Genomic DNA, 15,668 nt, shown 5'->3' on the forward strand with positions numbered 1-15,668 from the left:
CCAATTAAAATATAGAGATTGCTAATAAAAATAATAAATAATTAATAAAAAGACAACTTCCAACTATCTATAAGAAACCCACTTTAGGGAATGCCTGGGTGGTTCAGTGGTTGAGCGTCTGGCCTTCGGCTCGAGTATGACCCTGGAGTCCCAGGATCGAGTCCTGCATCGGGCTCCTTGCATGGAGCCTGCTTCTCCTTCCTCTGCCTACATCCTGCCTTTTTCTCTGCCTCTGTGTCCCTCATGAATAAATAAAATCTTAAAAAAAAAAAAAAAGAAAAAGAAACCCACTTTAAAAATAAATACATAGGCATGTTAAATGTAGAAGGAAAAAAAAGACAAACCACACAAACACTAATCAAAAGGAAGGTGGCATGGTTATAATGTATCTTCAGAATCTTTAGAACAGAGACAGAGAAACATTATATATTAACAAGGTCAATTCACCAAGAAGACATAGGAATATTAGACATGTGCACATCTAAGAAGGCTCAGAATGCACGAATCAAAAACTATGATGAGCTAGATGGAAAAATACACAAACCCACAATTTATTTGGCAACTTAATACTCCCCTCTCTTTCTGTAATGGCTAGAATAAGACAGAACATCAGTATGCAAACAAAAAAGCTATACACTCTGACCTATTAGACATCTATAGAACATTCCGCCCATTAACCTTAGTATATACATTTTTAAGTGCACATGGAACTTGCATTAAAACAGACTATATTCTGGGGGCACCAGGGTGGTTCAGTGGGGGTAAAGCATCTACTCTTGGTTTTGTCTCAGTTCATGATCTTTGGGATGTGAGATAGAGCCCTGTGTTGAGCTCTACATTCTACATTCAGTGCAGAGTCTGCTTGAGATTTGCTCCCTTTCGCTCCCCCTCCCCCTCGGTCCTTTTCCACTCTCCCTCCACCACACATGTACTTACTCTCTCTCTCAAATAAATACATTAAAAAAAAAGTACGGACTGTATTCTGGACAACAATACAAATCTTGACAAATTTAAAAGAATTGAAATCACACAAAATTTATGTTCTGACGATAACAATTAAAACAGAAATCAGTAAGAGCCCATTCATTGCCAGTGGAAATGCAAAATGGTACAGCCATTTTTGAAAGACAGTTTGGCAGCTTCTTACCAAATTAAACATATTCTTACTATATAATCCAGCAATCATGCTCCTTGGTATTATCCAAATATGTTGAAAACTAATATCCACACAAAAACCTACACATGGATGTTTATATACATAATTCTCATAATGTCAAAGCTTGGAAGCAACCAAGATGTCTTTCAGAAGGTGAATGAACTGTGGCAAATCCAGACAATGGAATCATTCAGTAATTAACCATAACAACAAAGGAGCTATCAAGTCATGAAAAAGACATGGAGAAACTTTAACCGCTTAACACTAACTCAAGAACACAACCTGAAAAGACTATATATTCTAGAACTCCAAAAAAAAATGACATTGAAGGAAAAGGCCAAGTTATGGAAAAAGGATAAGTAGTTGTTAGGAGTAAATGAGGGAAGAAGAGATAAATAAATGCAGCATGGAACAATTTTATGGGAACTATTCTGGAGGATACTATGATGGCAGGCATGTCACTGTTCATTTATGTGAACCTATACAATGTACAACACAAAGAGTGAACTCTAATGTAGACTATGGACTTTGATGATGACCTGTCAATAAAGTATATCAATTTATAACAAATGCACCATCGTGGTATAGGATGTTGACCGTGGGGAAGGCTGTGTGTATACTGAGAGGTAAGGGGTATATGGGAATATCCTTGTCTTCTACTCAATTTTGCTATGAACCTACAGGGGCTATGAAAGAGTATGTACATATATACAGATATAAATCTATCTATATATCTATATATATAAATATATAGATAGGTAGATAAAGTTCTACATAAAATGTGTGGGATTGCAGTCAACAGAACTCAAAAAAATTTATAGACCTATTCTTTGAAAAACTTAAATTGATAAAAACTCTATCCCAAATGATGAAGGAGGAAAAAGAAAAATAATAATGATTTCAGGAATGAAAGACAAACATTAAAAGCTTAATAAGGGAATATTACAAATACTTTTGCCATCAATTTGACAGCTTAGACAAGTACGAATTCCTTGAAAAACAAACTACCAAAGTACACTCAATAAAAAAATAACCTGAATTTCTTTTATCTAATAAAAAAATTGAATTCATAGTTGAGAATTTTCCAACAAAAAAAAAATTCCAGGACCAGATAACCTTCTATCAATTCTATCAAACATTTAAGAAATAAAACTTTTCCAGAAAATGTAAGTGGAAATATGTTCCAGCATTTTACGAGAGCAGCATTACCCTGACCCTGAAACCAAAGACATGAAAAAGTAAAAGACCAACATTCCTCGTGTACATATACGCAAAAAAATCCTCAAAATTTCAGGTAAAACCAGAAAAGGAAAAAAAAATCCAAGCACTTTAAATAGTTTAGCAAAATACATTCATTCAACATTTTTTAAAGATACATGCTAACTAGAGTATTAAATACAATATAATTAATGCCTTAAAATTTGTATGTATTAGTGTGCAGAAGATTTATATATGGCCATTCAAGACCAACAAATCCATCTTTATTGAAGAGTTTTTTAGTACTTAACAAACCAGAAAATTTCCAGAAACTTTCTTACATACAGAAAAATTTTGAAGCATTAGAATCAAATTCACCAGTTATACATTCTGGATTACAGATATTTGGTATTCTCATCCTTTCTTGTTTAAGAGAAAAGTAAGATCTGTTTCACTGCTATTTATCACACTTTAATTTTTATCTCATGAGGGCAAATATTCCTAGTGCCAAACACCTAACAGGACTGAGATCTGTTGAATATGGACAATTGCATGTGCAAAACCAAAATATGCCTGAATACTTTCCCTTTTTAAGATTATTTTTTTTAGAGTGAGAGTGTGCAAGTAGGGGGAGGAGCAGAAGAGAGGGAGGGAGGGCGAAATATCTCAAGCAGACCCTGGACATGCATGGGGCTTAATCTTATAACCCTGAGATTGTGATCTGAGCTGAAACCAAGAGTCAGATGCTTAAACTGAGCCACCTAGCAGTCTCTCCCTGAACACTTAAAAAAAAAAAAAAAAAAAGTATTTGAAAGTAAGCAGGGGGAGGGGTACAGAAAGAGGGGGAGAGAATGACTCTCAAGGGGACTCCCTGCTAAGTGCAGAGTCTGACCTGGGGCTCCATCCCACAACCCTGGGATCATGACCTGAGCTAAAATCAAGAGTCTGACGCTCAACCTACTGAGCCACCCAGGTGCTCCCATGAACACTTTTAAAACTATGAACTGTGACCTATTAGCAGATTTAGTATCAATTTACAGTATTTTTAAGATGACAATAGAATAATATAGAAATACTGGCATGAATCATATTAAGGATCAGCAATATTTCATGAGACTTGTTTCAGATATACATTTATATACACAGCGTACAGACAGAAATGATACAACGGTGCATTCAGAAACTATAATGTCCTTGTGAGTTTACATTTATTTCTATATACAATCCAAAAAATCTGCGAAGTGCATAAAGGTAGTTTATATGTATTTAGCTTATTTCAAATAAGGAATACCCAACATTTTATAAAAATTTGGAAATAGACATTTGGAGGGTTTGGGTTTTTTTTTTTATACCTGTAAATAAAAACACTGAAAGTATTAATAGTTCAAATTTAAGTCCTAAGTAATTTGCCACTTTCTACAAATTGTTCCTATCTTATATAAATGTGTATTAAAAATATAAAATTCATAAAGACTTCAAGTATCTGTGCATATAACATGCAATATATATGGGGGTAATCATGATGTAAAATGTTTCTTATTGTAAAATTGCTCAAGAGTTCAAAAGATAGTCCAAATGTCAGTCTTACCAGCAAACATGCTTTATTGGCAACCAGAAGGTCTTTCATCTACCTATTTTACTAAGTTACTCTCCTATTTAATAATTTCTCAATAATTTTCCAAACCCTTTCAGATAAACTGTAACTCGTTTATATAGTGTGCAAGGTCCTATCTGAACTTGCTAATTTTCCTGCTTCATTTCTTATTGTTTTCCCACTCAAAAATGTATCATATTATAGAAAATTTCCCAAACATGCCAATTTACTTATGGCTACATGTCTTTATATACACTCTTACAAAATTTTCTTTTTAGATTTTAGTCATTTAAGGATTGAGGGAAGAAACAGCAGACCACAAAAAAATACACGGACATGAAAACCATGAGAAAACTAAGAGATGAGAGAAGTTGCAGAAGAAAACAGGTAAATTAAAGGAGGAAATGAGCAACTGCTGACAACCAAAATGACTGGTTTTAAAAACAATTAACTCCATTTGGCAAATCAGTCAGTAGCTTTCTACCTCATAGGTTCAAGAGTGAATGGGAAGCATAAAAGTGGAGATGTGGGAAGTCAGGATGATACAAATATTGGACAGTAATTAGGGAAGGATATAGATTAACAGAGATTTTATTGTATTTAAAGAACGGAGAGCCTCGATTCTCTGTAGAGGCTTTAAGAAGGAAGCTAATGTTTGAAAAGGAAGAGACAAGATATAGCAACGTTAAGTCTAACACTGCAATGCCTGATGCACTTACTTAGCAAACCTTTTGAGGTTAGGCCAGAAAGTCATAGTGTGCATGTGTAGCAAGATTTTGTTATAACGCTGTGTGGGGCAATTGAAAGAAGCATATTATATATACTAGAAGCTTCTCAAGATTTAATCTAATTATTCCTTCAGAATGAAAAAAGTATCTGGTAAAAAGCAATAGCAATCAAAGAAGAAAAAAATAAATACATTTATGCCATCCTCCCAGGAACAATTTTTTACCTTGTGAGTTAAATAACAGAAACATGAACACAGTACAAAGGCTTACCCTTAAGATATTCTGGCAGTAATTATTTTCTGCTTGATAAGAAACAAAACAGCCTTGATCACTTTAATTAGTTTAAAAATCAAGAAAAATAACATACCGCATCTTTTATAGAAGTGCTTGATTTCTTAAGTAAATATAGTTCTTTTTTCTTCTGTTCAATGTAGTATCTAATGTCTTCATTAAAAAAAAAAAAAAAAGGAAAAAAAAAAAGGTTAAAGATTAGCATTTTTCCTCTGGAATTAAACACTGCTATTTTCTTAATACTAGAGTTAGGTGAAAAAATTACCACTTTAGGTATCTCTTGCTATCAGAATTCTCCTTGTGTAAAACCAGGAACCAAGAGCACAAATTAATACTTTTAACAAATACTATCAGAAACTGATAAAATTCTTACCATCAATATGAAGAATTTTTACTCCCCATGATAAAGCATTTGATAATATACTATTTGAAGGAATAAAATCCTGTAAAATAAAAAAAAAAAGGTTTAACAGTTTTCCTAGAAAATTACTGATTTAAATGAGTTAAATTTTAAAAATTATTTGAAGGTTAATGTCACTGAGGCAAGTATTCAGAATAGACTCTATATAGTTACAATAGCAATCCATATATGGTTTTTCTTCTGGAATTTCTTTTTTTTTTTTCTTTTGGAATTTCTAAGTTAATCCTGTTTAATATATTCCCATATACTTGACAATTAACATTAACTGTAGCCATACAGTTAACAATTTAAAGACATTTCATTTAAAAATGCAAAAATGCCAAAAGCTTCATACATCTCCAGTAATATTTTAAAAGGCCACAAGATGGAGATGTTTCTTCATGAAAAGTAGATTCTGTTCTTTGTAAAATGAAATACATGATGATATTTAGGCTTTTCCTATTAAAAATGAGGAAAGGAAAATTTCATAATAGTATATTATTATGAAAGTTCTTAATAACAGTATACAGTAAATTTTTAAATTTCATACTTACATGGTCCTTGATAGCTTTTTCAACTAATAATTTTCCTCTACTTAAACACACCTATAAAAATCCCAGAGATCAAACATTAAAAAGTTACAATTCATTGGGGAATAAATATAAAATAGCTAGACTAAATTGATAAATTTTAATATAAAATTTAAAATAGACAAAGTTTGTTTGTACAAGTCTTAATGACTATCAACACAATAAATGTATAGAAAAAGGCAATTTCCCTAGGGCCTTTATAGTAAGTAATAAGCTCTATTAAAAAGTGCTCTTTTGGGATCCTTGGGTGGCGCAGTGGTTTGGCGCCTGCCTTTGGCCCAGGGCACGATCCTGGAGACCCGGGATCGAATCCCACATTGGGCTCCTGGTGCATGGAGCCTGCTTCTCCCTCTGCCTGTGTCTCTGCCTCTCTCTTTCTCTCTGTGTGACTATCATAAATAAATTTAAAAAAATTAAAAAAAAAAAATGCTCTTTTTTTTTGGTAAAGCAACTAAATAATTGAATGATAACAAACATCAGTTCTGTAGTAAAATGTCTGTAATTAAGGAGTAAGTTTAGATTCTAATTTCATATTCAAATGAAGATGTGAGAATATGACTAAATCAGACATTATTTTTATATGGTACTTCACATTTTAAACAGAACTCTGAAAAGCAACTAAAATGATACAAAAGCAACCATTTGGAAATAGCCACTAGTATAATCTCAGTTCTCCAAAAAAGCACTAAAGTGAAAAAATACATAAGCCTTCCTTGACTTTTCTTCTTGTATGTATTTCTATTTTTCCCTCTCCCCAATTTATCTTTCACTCTATTTTCTAACTTGTCAATGAAGTAACAGAGATATGGTATCAGTAACTAAAACAGGGGCTGGCAAATATTTTCTGTAAAGGGCCAGATAGCACATGTTTTAGACCTATGCATCTGTCCTATCGAATACCTCCTTTATAGCAGGAAATCAACCAATTAATATGTAAAGTAAATGAACAGGTCTGGGTGTATTTCAATAAAACTTTATTTATGGATATTGATATCTGAATTTAAATGTCACAAAATACTTTCAATGTTTGAGCAAGCATTTGAAGATGTAAAAACCATGCTTAGCTCAAGGCTGTGTAAAAAAAAAAAAAAAAAAAAAAACTTGGCCCATGCCATAGTTTGCTTACTCCTGCTGTGAAACAAAAGGTTTCCACTTCTACTTTAAATAATAATATGCAAAAAAAAAAAATAAATAAATAAATAAATAAATAAATAATAATATGCTCTTACTTGCTAGTTGTTTGTAAATAACTCTTAAAAATAAAAGCCATCCTAAAAGGCAAAAGTGTTAATTTAGCAGAATATAACCCCAATATTAGGAGAAAAATCACCTTTCCCTAAAACAATAACCTTATTAATGATTGGAAAGCCACCCATATGTAGATACTGTTCTACCTAAGTAAACTCTGCATCCAGTCTACTCTTGAAAACCATGAGATCCTCAGGCTATATATAGCCTTTCTGAACGTCTCAAAGTGCATTGAAGAGACTTACTGAATCTGGAGATTTAAATGAACTTCCATCATGGCTGGGATGAGGTGAAGTGGTTTCTGCAGTATATGCAGATTCTGGACTTGGTACAGGAGAAATTCTTCCCAATGTTTGTGCAAATTTAGCTTCCTTTTTATTTGAAATAAGGTAACTGATATCTTTGCTAAGAAATTCTTCAACTCGCTAAAGGAAAACAAAGTATTTTCAAATAAGCCATATAAACCATTAACTATTTCATATTTCAGGTACAGTGTAAAATACCAATTTGATGCATTTCAATATTTTGTAAATTAGTGTTTTTTTATATAGTATTCTGAATTTGAGTTCTGAGGAAGTACAATGGGAGTTCCAATAACAACCAGCATATGCTAGATACTATTATTTTTTAAGATTTTATTTATTCATTCATGAGAGACACAGATTGAGAGAGAGAGAGAGAGGCAGAGACATAGGCAGAGGGAGAAGCAGGCTCCTCTCAGGGAGCCCGATGTGGGACTCGATCCCTGATCCTGGGATCGGGCCCTGAGCCAAAGGCGAGGCTCAACCACTGAGCCACTGGGCATCCCTAGATACAATTTTTAAGTACTTTATATATCCCAATTAATTTAATCCATATAACAGGGCAGCCCAGTGGCTCAGTGGTTTAGCACCACCTTCAGCCCAGGGCGTGATCCTGGAGACCTGGGATCAAGTCCCACATCAGGCTCCTGCATGGAGCCTGCTTCTCTCTTTGCCTGTGTCTCTGCCTCTCTCTCTCTGTCTCATGAATAAATAAATAAAATCTTTTTCTTTTAAATAAAATCTTTAAAAAAAAAATCCATGTAACAACCCCATGGTATAATATTACTAATATCCACATTTTATGGAAAAGAAAATTAAAGAGAAGTGATATGACTTGGTTGAGGTTACATCATAGTAAATAACAGAATTTGAACACAGACATTCTGATCCAAGTCCACGCTCTAATGCACTACTGTCCAGTAAAACATACTATAATGATGTTAATGTTCTTTTATCAGCAATGTCCAATATGGTAGCAACTCGCCACATGTGGCTACTAAGCACTTAAAATATAACAAAGGTAACAAATGTGATTGTGCAATTGAATTTTTTACTCAATACAGTATTCATTAAATTTAAATAGCTGATGGCTATAATATCAGGCAGGATAGTTCAAAATCAGTTAACATCTTTCTATAAGACTTTAACAGGAAGAAGGGGACCTTCACCCTCAGAGTATAAGACTGAAGATAATTTCCCTACTAAAATGTTTGGAAATCCCTGCTTGTATCCTGAATTTATAAACACAAGTACCAGGTGTCAATGTTATCAAAGATCATTCATATTGAATGGTAGGAAAATTAAAGCAGAAATAAATCTGTTTGCAAATCATTAACTATTTGCACAAATGAAAGATTTCTAAAATATTTTAAACAGCTATTATATTTAATTTCTATTGGATCTCATCACATAAAGGGTAACACTAAAAAAAATGAAGCAAAATATTTAACAGATAAATAAATTCCATCTAAGTGTTAAGTAAATTTGCTGCTTACACCAGTGGCCCTCTTGCTACTGCTCTTTGCTCTGAGTAGCATTTTCATCAACCAGTACAAGATACCACATTTACTTATTTCAAGGATTATAAATGGGCAGAAGACGTGAACAGACATTTCTGCAAAGAAGACATACACATGGCCAACAAGCACATGAGAAAATGCTCCGCGTCACTTGCCATCAGGGAATACAAATCAAAACCACAATGAGATACCACCTCACACCAGTGAGAATGGGGAAAATTAACAAGACAGGAAACAACAAATGTTGGAGAGGATGTGGAGAAAGGGGAACCCTCTTGCACAGTTGGTGGGAATGTGAACTGATGCAGCCACTCTGGAAAACTGTATGGAGGTTCCTCAAAGAGTTAAAAATAGAGCTACCCTATGACTTACAAGGTCTTACAAGGGCCAACAGGAATATAAATGCACAATTTACACATTAAATGCTTTCTTCATTTTCATAATTATATGGCCTCAGCACCGCCAGAGGTTCTAATTTTTCAAAAGGAACCACTCTCCCACATATTTTTTAAGAATTGTGATAAAAATACTTATTAAATTGACCGTTTTAACCATTTTTAAGTATGCAATTCAGTGGCACTGAGTACAAGTACAATGTTGAGCAACCATCACCACTACACATTTCTAAAACTTTTTCATCATCCTAAGCTAAAACTCTATTAAACAGTAACTCCCCACTTTATCCTCTTCCCAGCCCCTTTTGTGTTCTACTTTGCTTCTACAAATTTAACTATTCTAGATAATTTATATAGGTCAAATCCTGTATTCGTCTTTTTGTGTCTGAGTTATTTTGCTCAGCACAGTGTTTTCAAGGTTCATGAATGTTTTAGCAAGGGATTACTTTTCAAGGTTGAATAATATTCCATTGTACGTATAGACATTTTGTTCATCCACTGATCTGAAGATGAAAATCAGGGTTGTTTTCACCTTTTGTCGATTGTGAATAATGCTGCTATGCACGAGTATATGAGTATCTCTTCAAGGCCTTGCTCCAATTGTTTTGGGTATAACCTGTTTTCCATAGCAGTTATACCATTTTACAATTCCACCAACCCACAAGGGTTCCAACCTCCACACATCCTTGCCAATACTTACATTTTTTGATACTAACCATCCTAACAGATGTGACATGGTATCTCCTTTTGGTTTTCATTTTTATCTCCCTAATGATTAGGGATGGAGAGCATCTTTTCATGTGCTTGTTAGCTAAGCGTACGTCTTCTTTAGAGAAGTGTCTATTTGAGTCCTTTGCTCATGTTTTAATTGGTTGTTTTTCAATGTTGAGCTATATGAGTTCTTTACCTATTCTGGATATTAATCACCTATCATATCACCAATATAACATTGTTTCTTGCTATTTCCCTCCACCTAAATCCCAAGCTCAAGTCACATTGTAGTAACTAGCAGTTGCTCCCGCTATACATAGATAAACTTTAAATATATTCTGCCCTCTATTTAGTTTGTCCATTCTACCTGATATATTCCTACTAGACTTTCAAGACTTAGGTTAAACTCTATCTCTGCTATGATTCCTAAAGGCAAAGTTAATCATTTTCTTCTCTGTATTTTTTTTTAAGTAAGCTCCATGCCCCACATGGAGCCCAATGTGGTGCTTCAACTTAAAACTGTAAGATCAAGACCCGAGCTGGGAGCAAGACTGAGTCACCCAGGCACCCCTCTTCTCTGTATTCTGATGGCAATTTCTACATAACTTTTGTTAAAGCACTGACAATGCTGTATCTGTAAATTATTTAGGTGTCTGATATTCCCACAGACTAACAGCAGTAGATGCATAAATACATCTTATGTATTTTTTGCATCCCCAGCAGCTAAAACAGTGCTACCAAATGAAAGACACTAGTGGATTAATTTTTTAATAAATTTCCACATGACCAAATCATAATTATTCTTCAAAGCTAACTTCAAATTGTGTTTGCACAAGAGCTTTCAAGATTTTCTTAGGTGGAAGTAATTTTTCCTTGTTGATATTATATGTTGTGTTACAATTAATTATACCCATGCAATCTCTACCTAAATCAGAAGTTAAAAGCCGGATAGACCTAAGATTCATTTTTGTAATCTACCAAAACAATACCAAATTCCTTAGTGCTTAGTTTCATCATGGTCTTCAATTTATCAGTTATAGTTGAATTTAGGTCTCTTAAAGAGTAAACCTGAAACTTTTTGAGTCACTCACAGTTACAACGAACATCAAACAAGTAACTGTCTTCAAGTTCATGATAATGCAAGGCATTTATCCTTACATCTTTGTTCTTCTCCAACTGTCTTATTTTAGCCCAGAATGTTTAGATATGGACCTAAATATGGTTGATTCCATGTCCTTTTTAAGATAATTTTGTAACAGCTACATTCATTGCCACTATTGAAAAGATAGTTCCCTATTAGGTCAAATTTCACTGCTGTGTTTTCAGTGGTTGAACTCTCCAGATAAATGGGATATGTTTTCATCAAGAGTAACAAACAAATGCATAAAGTGGACAATTACAGAAAAAGAAAACACTGGTAATAATCTGAAGATAAATTACAAAATGAAGAATCATCCTTTCAAGGAATATCTATTCAACTAAGTATTTCTTGAAGTTGAACCCTAAAACTCTTAGTGTCTACAGCTCAAGATTCCTCTACAATTCATGTAACACATCACCATACAGAAGTCTTTTTTAAAGGAGAGCGACAGTCATGTCTGAAGAACAGAAAATAGGACATCATTGAATAATTGGAAAGATAGTGTAGAGAGGGATTATAAATCGATCACAAAAAAAATTTTAAAGGGAAATTAAGAAGTACAGTTAGTAAATGAAATTCAGTTGAAAATCCACAGCTCATAAAAAGAATGTGAAAACTTATGTTCATAATATGCTCTTTACTTCAGTGGTCTACTTCAAACCATTTCAGGATAAAAATTTGAAGTGTTTAAAACTGAAAGGTCTCCAAACTATTATCATGTGCATAAGTGAATTCAAAACTTGTTTCTTGCAAGTGCCTCAGGAACTGCTGTGAGAAGAAAAGGAGGCAGGACAACCATCTCTGTACTAACTAGAACCATTTAGTTTAGGTAGAAGTTTCCTTTTACTGGCTTTATATATTAGACTCCTGAATGATTTTGCTTGAAGGGTTCCACTACCAAAAATATAAATCTAAAATCACTGATTTAGGGGCACCTGGGTGGCTCAAGTCAGTTAAGCACCTGCCTTCAGCTCAGGTCATGATCCCAGAGTCCCAGGATGGAGCACACCATCAGGTGGCCCCGCTCAGCAGGGAGTCTGCTTCTCCCTCTGACCTTCCCTCCCCTAGTGCTCTCTCATTCTCTCAAAAAATAAAAAAATAAAAAAATAAAAAAATCAAATAACTGATTTAGATCATAAAGATTAATGGGTTATTCATCATATTTGAGAAAGCTATGAAACTGTATCAGCTACTTTGTAGCCATTAATTGGTAGGACAAAAATGGTAGTAGCATGTTAAATCTGGGAATTAGGAGGCTAATCCTACACTAGACCAGTCATTTCACTTCTCTGGACTCTTAAGCTCTTAATTTCTAAAATAAGGAGTCTTTATTCAAAGGTGGCAGGCCTACAAAACATGATTTTTAGGAATGCAGTCATATGGTTATTATGATACATGTTACTGCTGTGACAAATGTACGATGTTTTAAGAAAATGAGTAAAGAAGGGCACCTAGGTGGCTCAGATCATTAAGTGTCTGCCTTTGGCTCAGGTCATGATCTCAGGGGCCTGGGATCAAGCCCTTCATCAGACCCCCTGCTCAGCGGGGAGTCTGCCTCAGCCACAGGGCTGCACTGCCCCTGCCCCTGCATGCTCTCTCTCTCTCTCAAATAAATAAAATCTTAAAAAAAAAAGAAAAGAAAAGAAAAAAGAAAATGAGTAACAAAAAGTAAAGTGAACAGCTTTTCAAAGATAAGTGAAGATCACATCAATAAACAATACCAAGAAACTTTCTACATGTTCTGCAGATTTCTATTTTAGGAATGCCAGGATTCTTTCACATTCAAAGATGCTAACCTCAACAAATTCAAAGTACAGCACAAACCTTTTTAAGAAACAGGAAGAATTAGGAAGATTGAACTCTTAACCTCACTTGTTAAAATTTTCTTTCTTAATTATTTACACAATGTATAAGGTAGAGAGTTTTCAAAATTCTTTTTTTTAAAATTTACGTTTTTTTATAATAATGAATCTTTCTTTTTTTTTTTTTAATTTTTATTTATTTATGATAGTCACACAGAGAGAAAGAGAGAGAGGCAGAGACACAGGCAGAGGGAGAAGCAGGCTCCACGCACCAGGAGCCCGATGTGGGATTCGATCCCGGGTCTCCAGGATCGCGCCCTGGGCCAAAGGCAGGCGCCAAACCACTGCGCCACCCAGGGATCCCAGTTTTCAAAATTCTTAAACCCAAATTCTGTTCCCTTAATGACATTAAGACTGTTACCACTCAGAGTAATTTAACTCTTTGTGGTTCTAAGAGGTTCTCTATGTTATGCAAATAACATTCTTCCTGTTATGCAAGTCCAGACAAATTTATGTAGTTTCCCAACAATCATAATCAAGGAGTTATTGCTATCTGGAGGACATACAAACATTACAACGAGGCAATCAAAGGTTCCACCAGGACAAGGGAGGAAGTCACATTTCCCACACTTTGTGAACTTTACATTAGACTCAAAATCACAGAAACCTGAAAATCCTATTAGGCTACAAAAGGTTAAAACAAAGTTTCTCATTAATGTTAAACAGCTGATAAAAATTTTAAGCTAGGTGGTTACGTTTCCCAAAATGATAATCTAAAATGATTATATATTAGAAAGTACTAGTTATAAGCTTTCATTTTTTTGGTCAAAGTGTATAGTTTTGACTTACCCCTCCCAGATCCTGAATGTCCTTTTGGAGTTTTTCAGATACGGTGACAGAAGGTAAGTCAATGTAAAATATTTTTCCCCAGAGTGGCTTATATTTGTATTTTTCTGGTTTGTTATCAGTTTTCATACATTTCATAGATCTGTTTTTTTCATTTTTGACTTGGATTCCACCTGTTGTTTAAAAAAAGTAGAATCAGATCATGATTTATGTGGACAGAAAATTTCTCTTTTAAAAATACTTTTTATACAGTCATCATTTCATAGAGGGGGAAAAAATCTTTATAATACCACCAATTAAACACTCAATAGCATTTTACTGTATTCCTTCGTAGTATCACTTAGGATAAAACCAGAATACCATATTTGTTTTAACAGATCCCATACTGTAAAATAATCATCGTTCACAGCCTATAGTTGAAGCTGCAGGAAATATTCACGCATTTGTTCATGTTTTTATGTATTACAGTGGAACTATATAAAACCTTTTGACAGACCTTCCTCCTTGGGATGTAAACTCCAAGGGGTATTTACTCAAGAAATATTTACGGGACATCTGCCATTCTGTTTAACACTTACCAACACACACACAAAAGAACCCTCTGTTACACATGATAATCTAGTCCTCAAAAGGTTCTAAGGCTTAGTTTCCTGTAGTCTGTCTACACATTAATGACTAAATGATCCGTTTGAAGAGCCAGAGCACCATTCACTTCATTATTTCCCTTGAAAACAGACCTGAGACCTAAACACGTGCCTTGAAAATTAACTTTGGGAACACAATCTGTTCTTAAGCTGAAAATCCCTATATATGTACGACATACATATTCTAGACATATTACAAAGAAAGAAAAAAAAAATTCGGAAGCTGTAGCCTTTTACCATACAAAGTAATCGAAAATGGAAATTTGTTTTCGTTTCTATTATGTTGAAAACAGACACCTTCTACGTGTGTATTTGAAAGACAGTCTCTTAACTTACTGAGTGCGGAAAAATAAATTTAAGAATACGACCAAAAGCCCACCCACCACCATGGAATTGGACCAAGAGCCTAAAAGCCGCGCGCACCCCTGCTTTGCAACTGGAGGCTGCAGCGGCCGCAGCCTCAAGGGCCCGAGCCGAGTCGCAGCTCCCGGGGCCGCACATTGTTTCCCCTCTTACGGCCCAAGCACCACCGGCAACTGGGGGCCGCGGCTGGAGCGCGAAGCGCGCGAGGGGCCCGGTTGGGAGCCCTTCCCCGTCGGAGGCACAGCCCTGGACCGAGCCTTCCTTCAGGCCACCGAGAAGGACGCACAAGCCAGAAAGGAAAAGGAACAGGGGCCTGGGGTCGGGGGAGAACTCTGAAACAACCCACGGCGGAACCACGAGGGCGGGAAAGGATTAAAGGGACTGCAGCGGGGGAGGGGCTTCATACCCTGGAGATGTCCTTTGCTGTGGATCCTCATGGCTCCGGCGTTCATGGCAGCCGCCCGGCACCTACATGCTGGGTTCGGGAGTGACGCGCCGGGCGGCCGCGGAAACACACCTCGTCGGGGCCGCCCGAGCCGCCGGCCGCCGCTCCCCCTTCCGCAGACCACCACACCCACGCAGCCGAGCCGCCGCGTCTGCCGTCCGGGTTTCCGGGCCCGGCTCGGACCCCAAGGCGCCGAGGAGGAAGAGGCCGGGCGCAAGCGAGAGGGCTGCGGCGGTTGAAGATTTGAAAACGCGTCACGCGGCCGCGGCGCCCGGACGCGCGCCCCGCCCCCTCT

The 15,668-nt window shown here is 35.8% G+C and overlaps 1 protein-coding gene across 2 annotated transcripts in view; it reads right to left on the minus strand.

Annotated features, from left to right (window-relative positions):
- Positions 1–15,619, minus strand: part of DBF4 (DBF4-CDC7 kinase regulatory subunit) — a 36,284-nt gene extending 20,665 nt beyond the window's left edge. For both annotated transcript variants that reach the window (XM_077857098.1, XM_077857097.1), the window contains exons 1-6: positions 15,335–15,619; positions 13,925–14,094; positions 7,450–7,629; positions 5,921–5,971; positions 5,340–5,409; positions 5,043–5,119 (exon numbers count right to left, since the gene is read on the minus strand). In XM_077857098.1, the coding sequence (XP_077713224.1) occupies positions 5,043–5,119; positions 5,340–5,409; positions 5,921–5,971; positions 7,450–7,629; positions 13,925–14,094; positions 15,335–15,380 (594 nt within the window). In that variant the 5' untranslated portion in view covers positions 15,381–15,619. The remainder of the gene's footprint in view (positions 1–5,042; positions 5,120–5,339; positions 5,410–5,920; positions 5,972–7,449; positions 7,630–13,924; positions 14,095–15,334) is intronic.
- Between the last annotated feature and the right edge of the window lie 49 nt (positions 15,620–15,668).

The sequence above is a fragment of the Canis aureus genome, chromosome 18 (assembly GCF_053574225.1).
Source record: "Canis aureus isolate CA01 chromosome 18, VMU_Caureus_v.1.0, whole genome shotgun sequence".
NCBI lineage: Eukaryota > Metazoa > Chordata > Mammalia > Carnivora > Canidae > Canis > Canis aureus.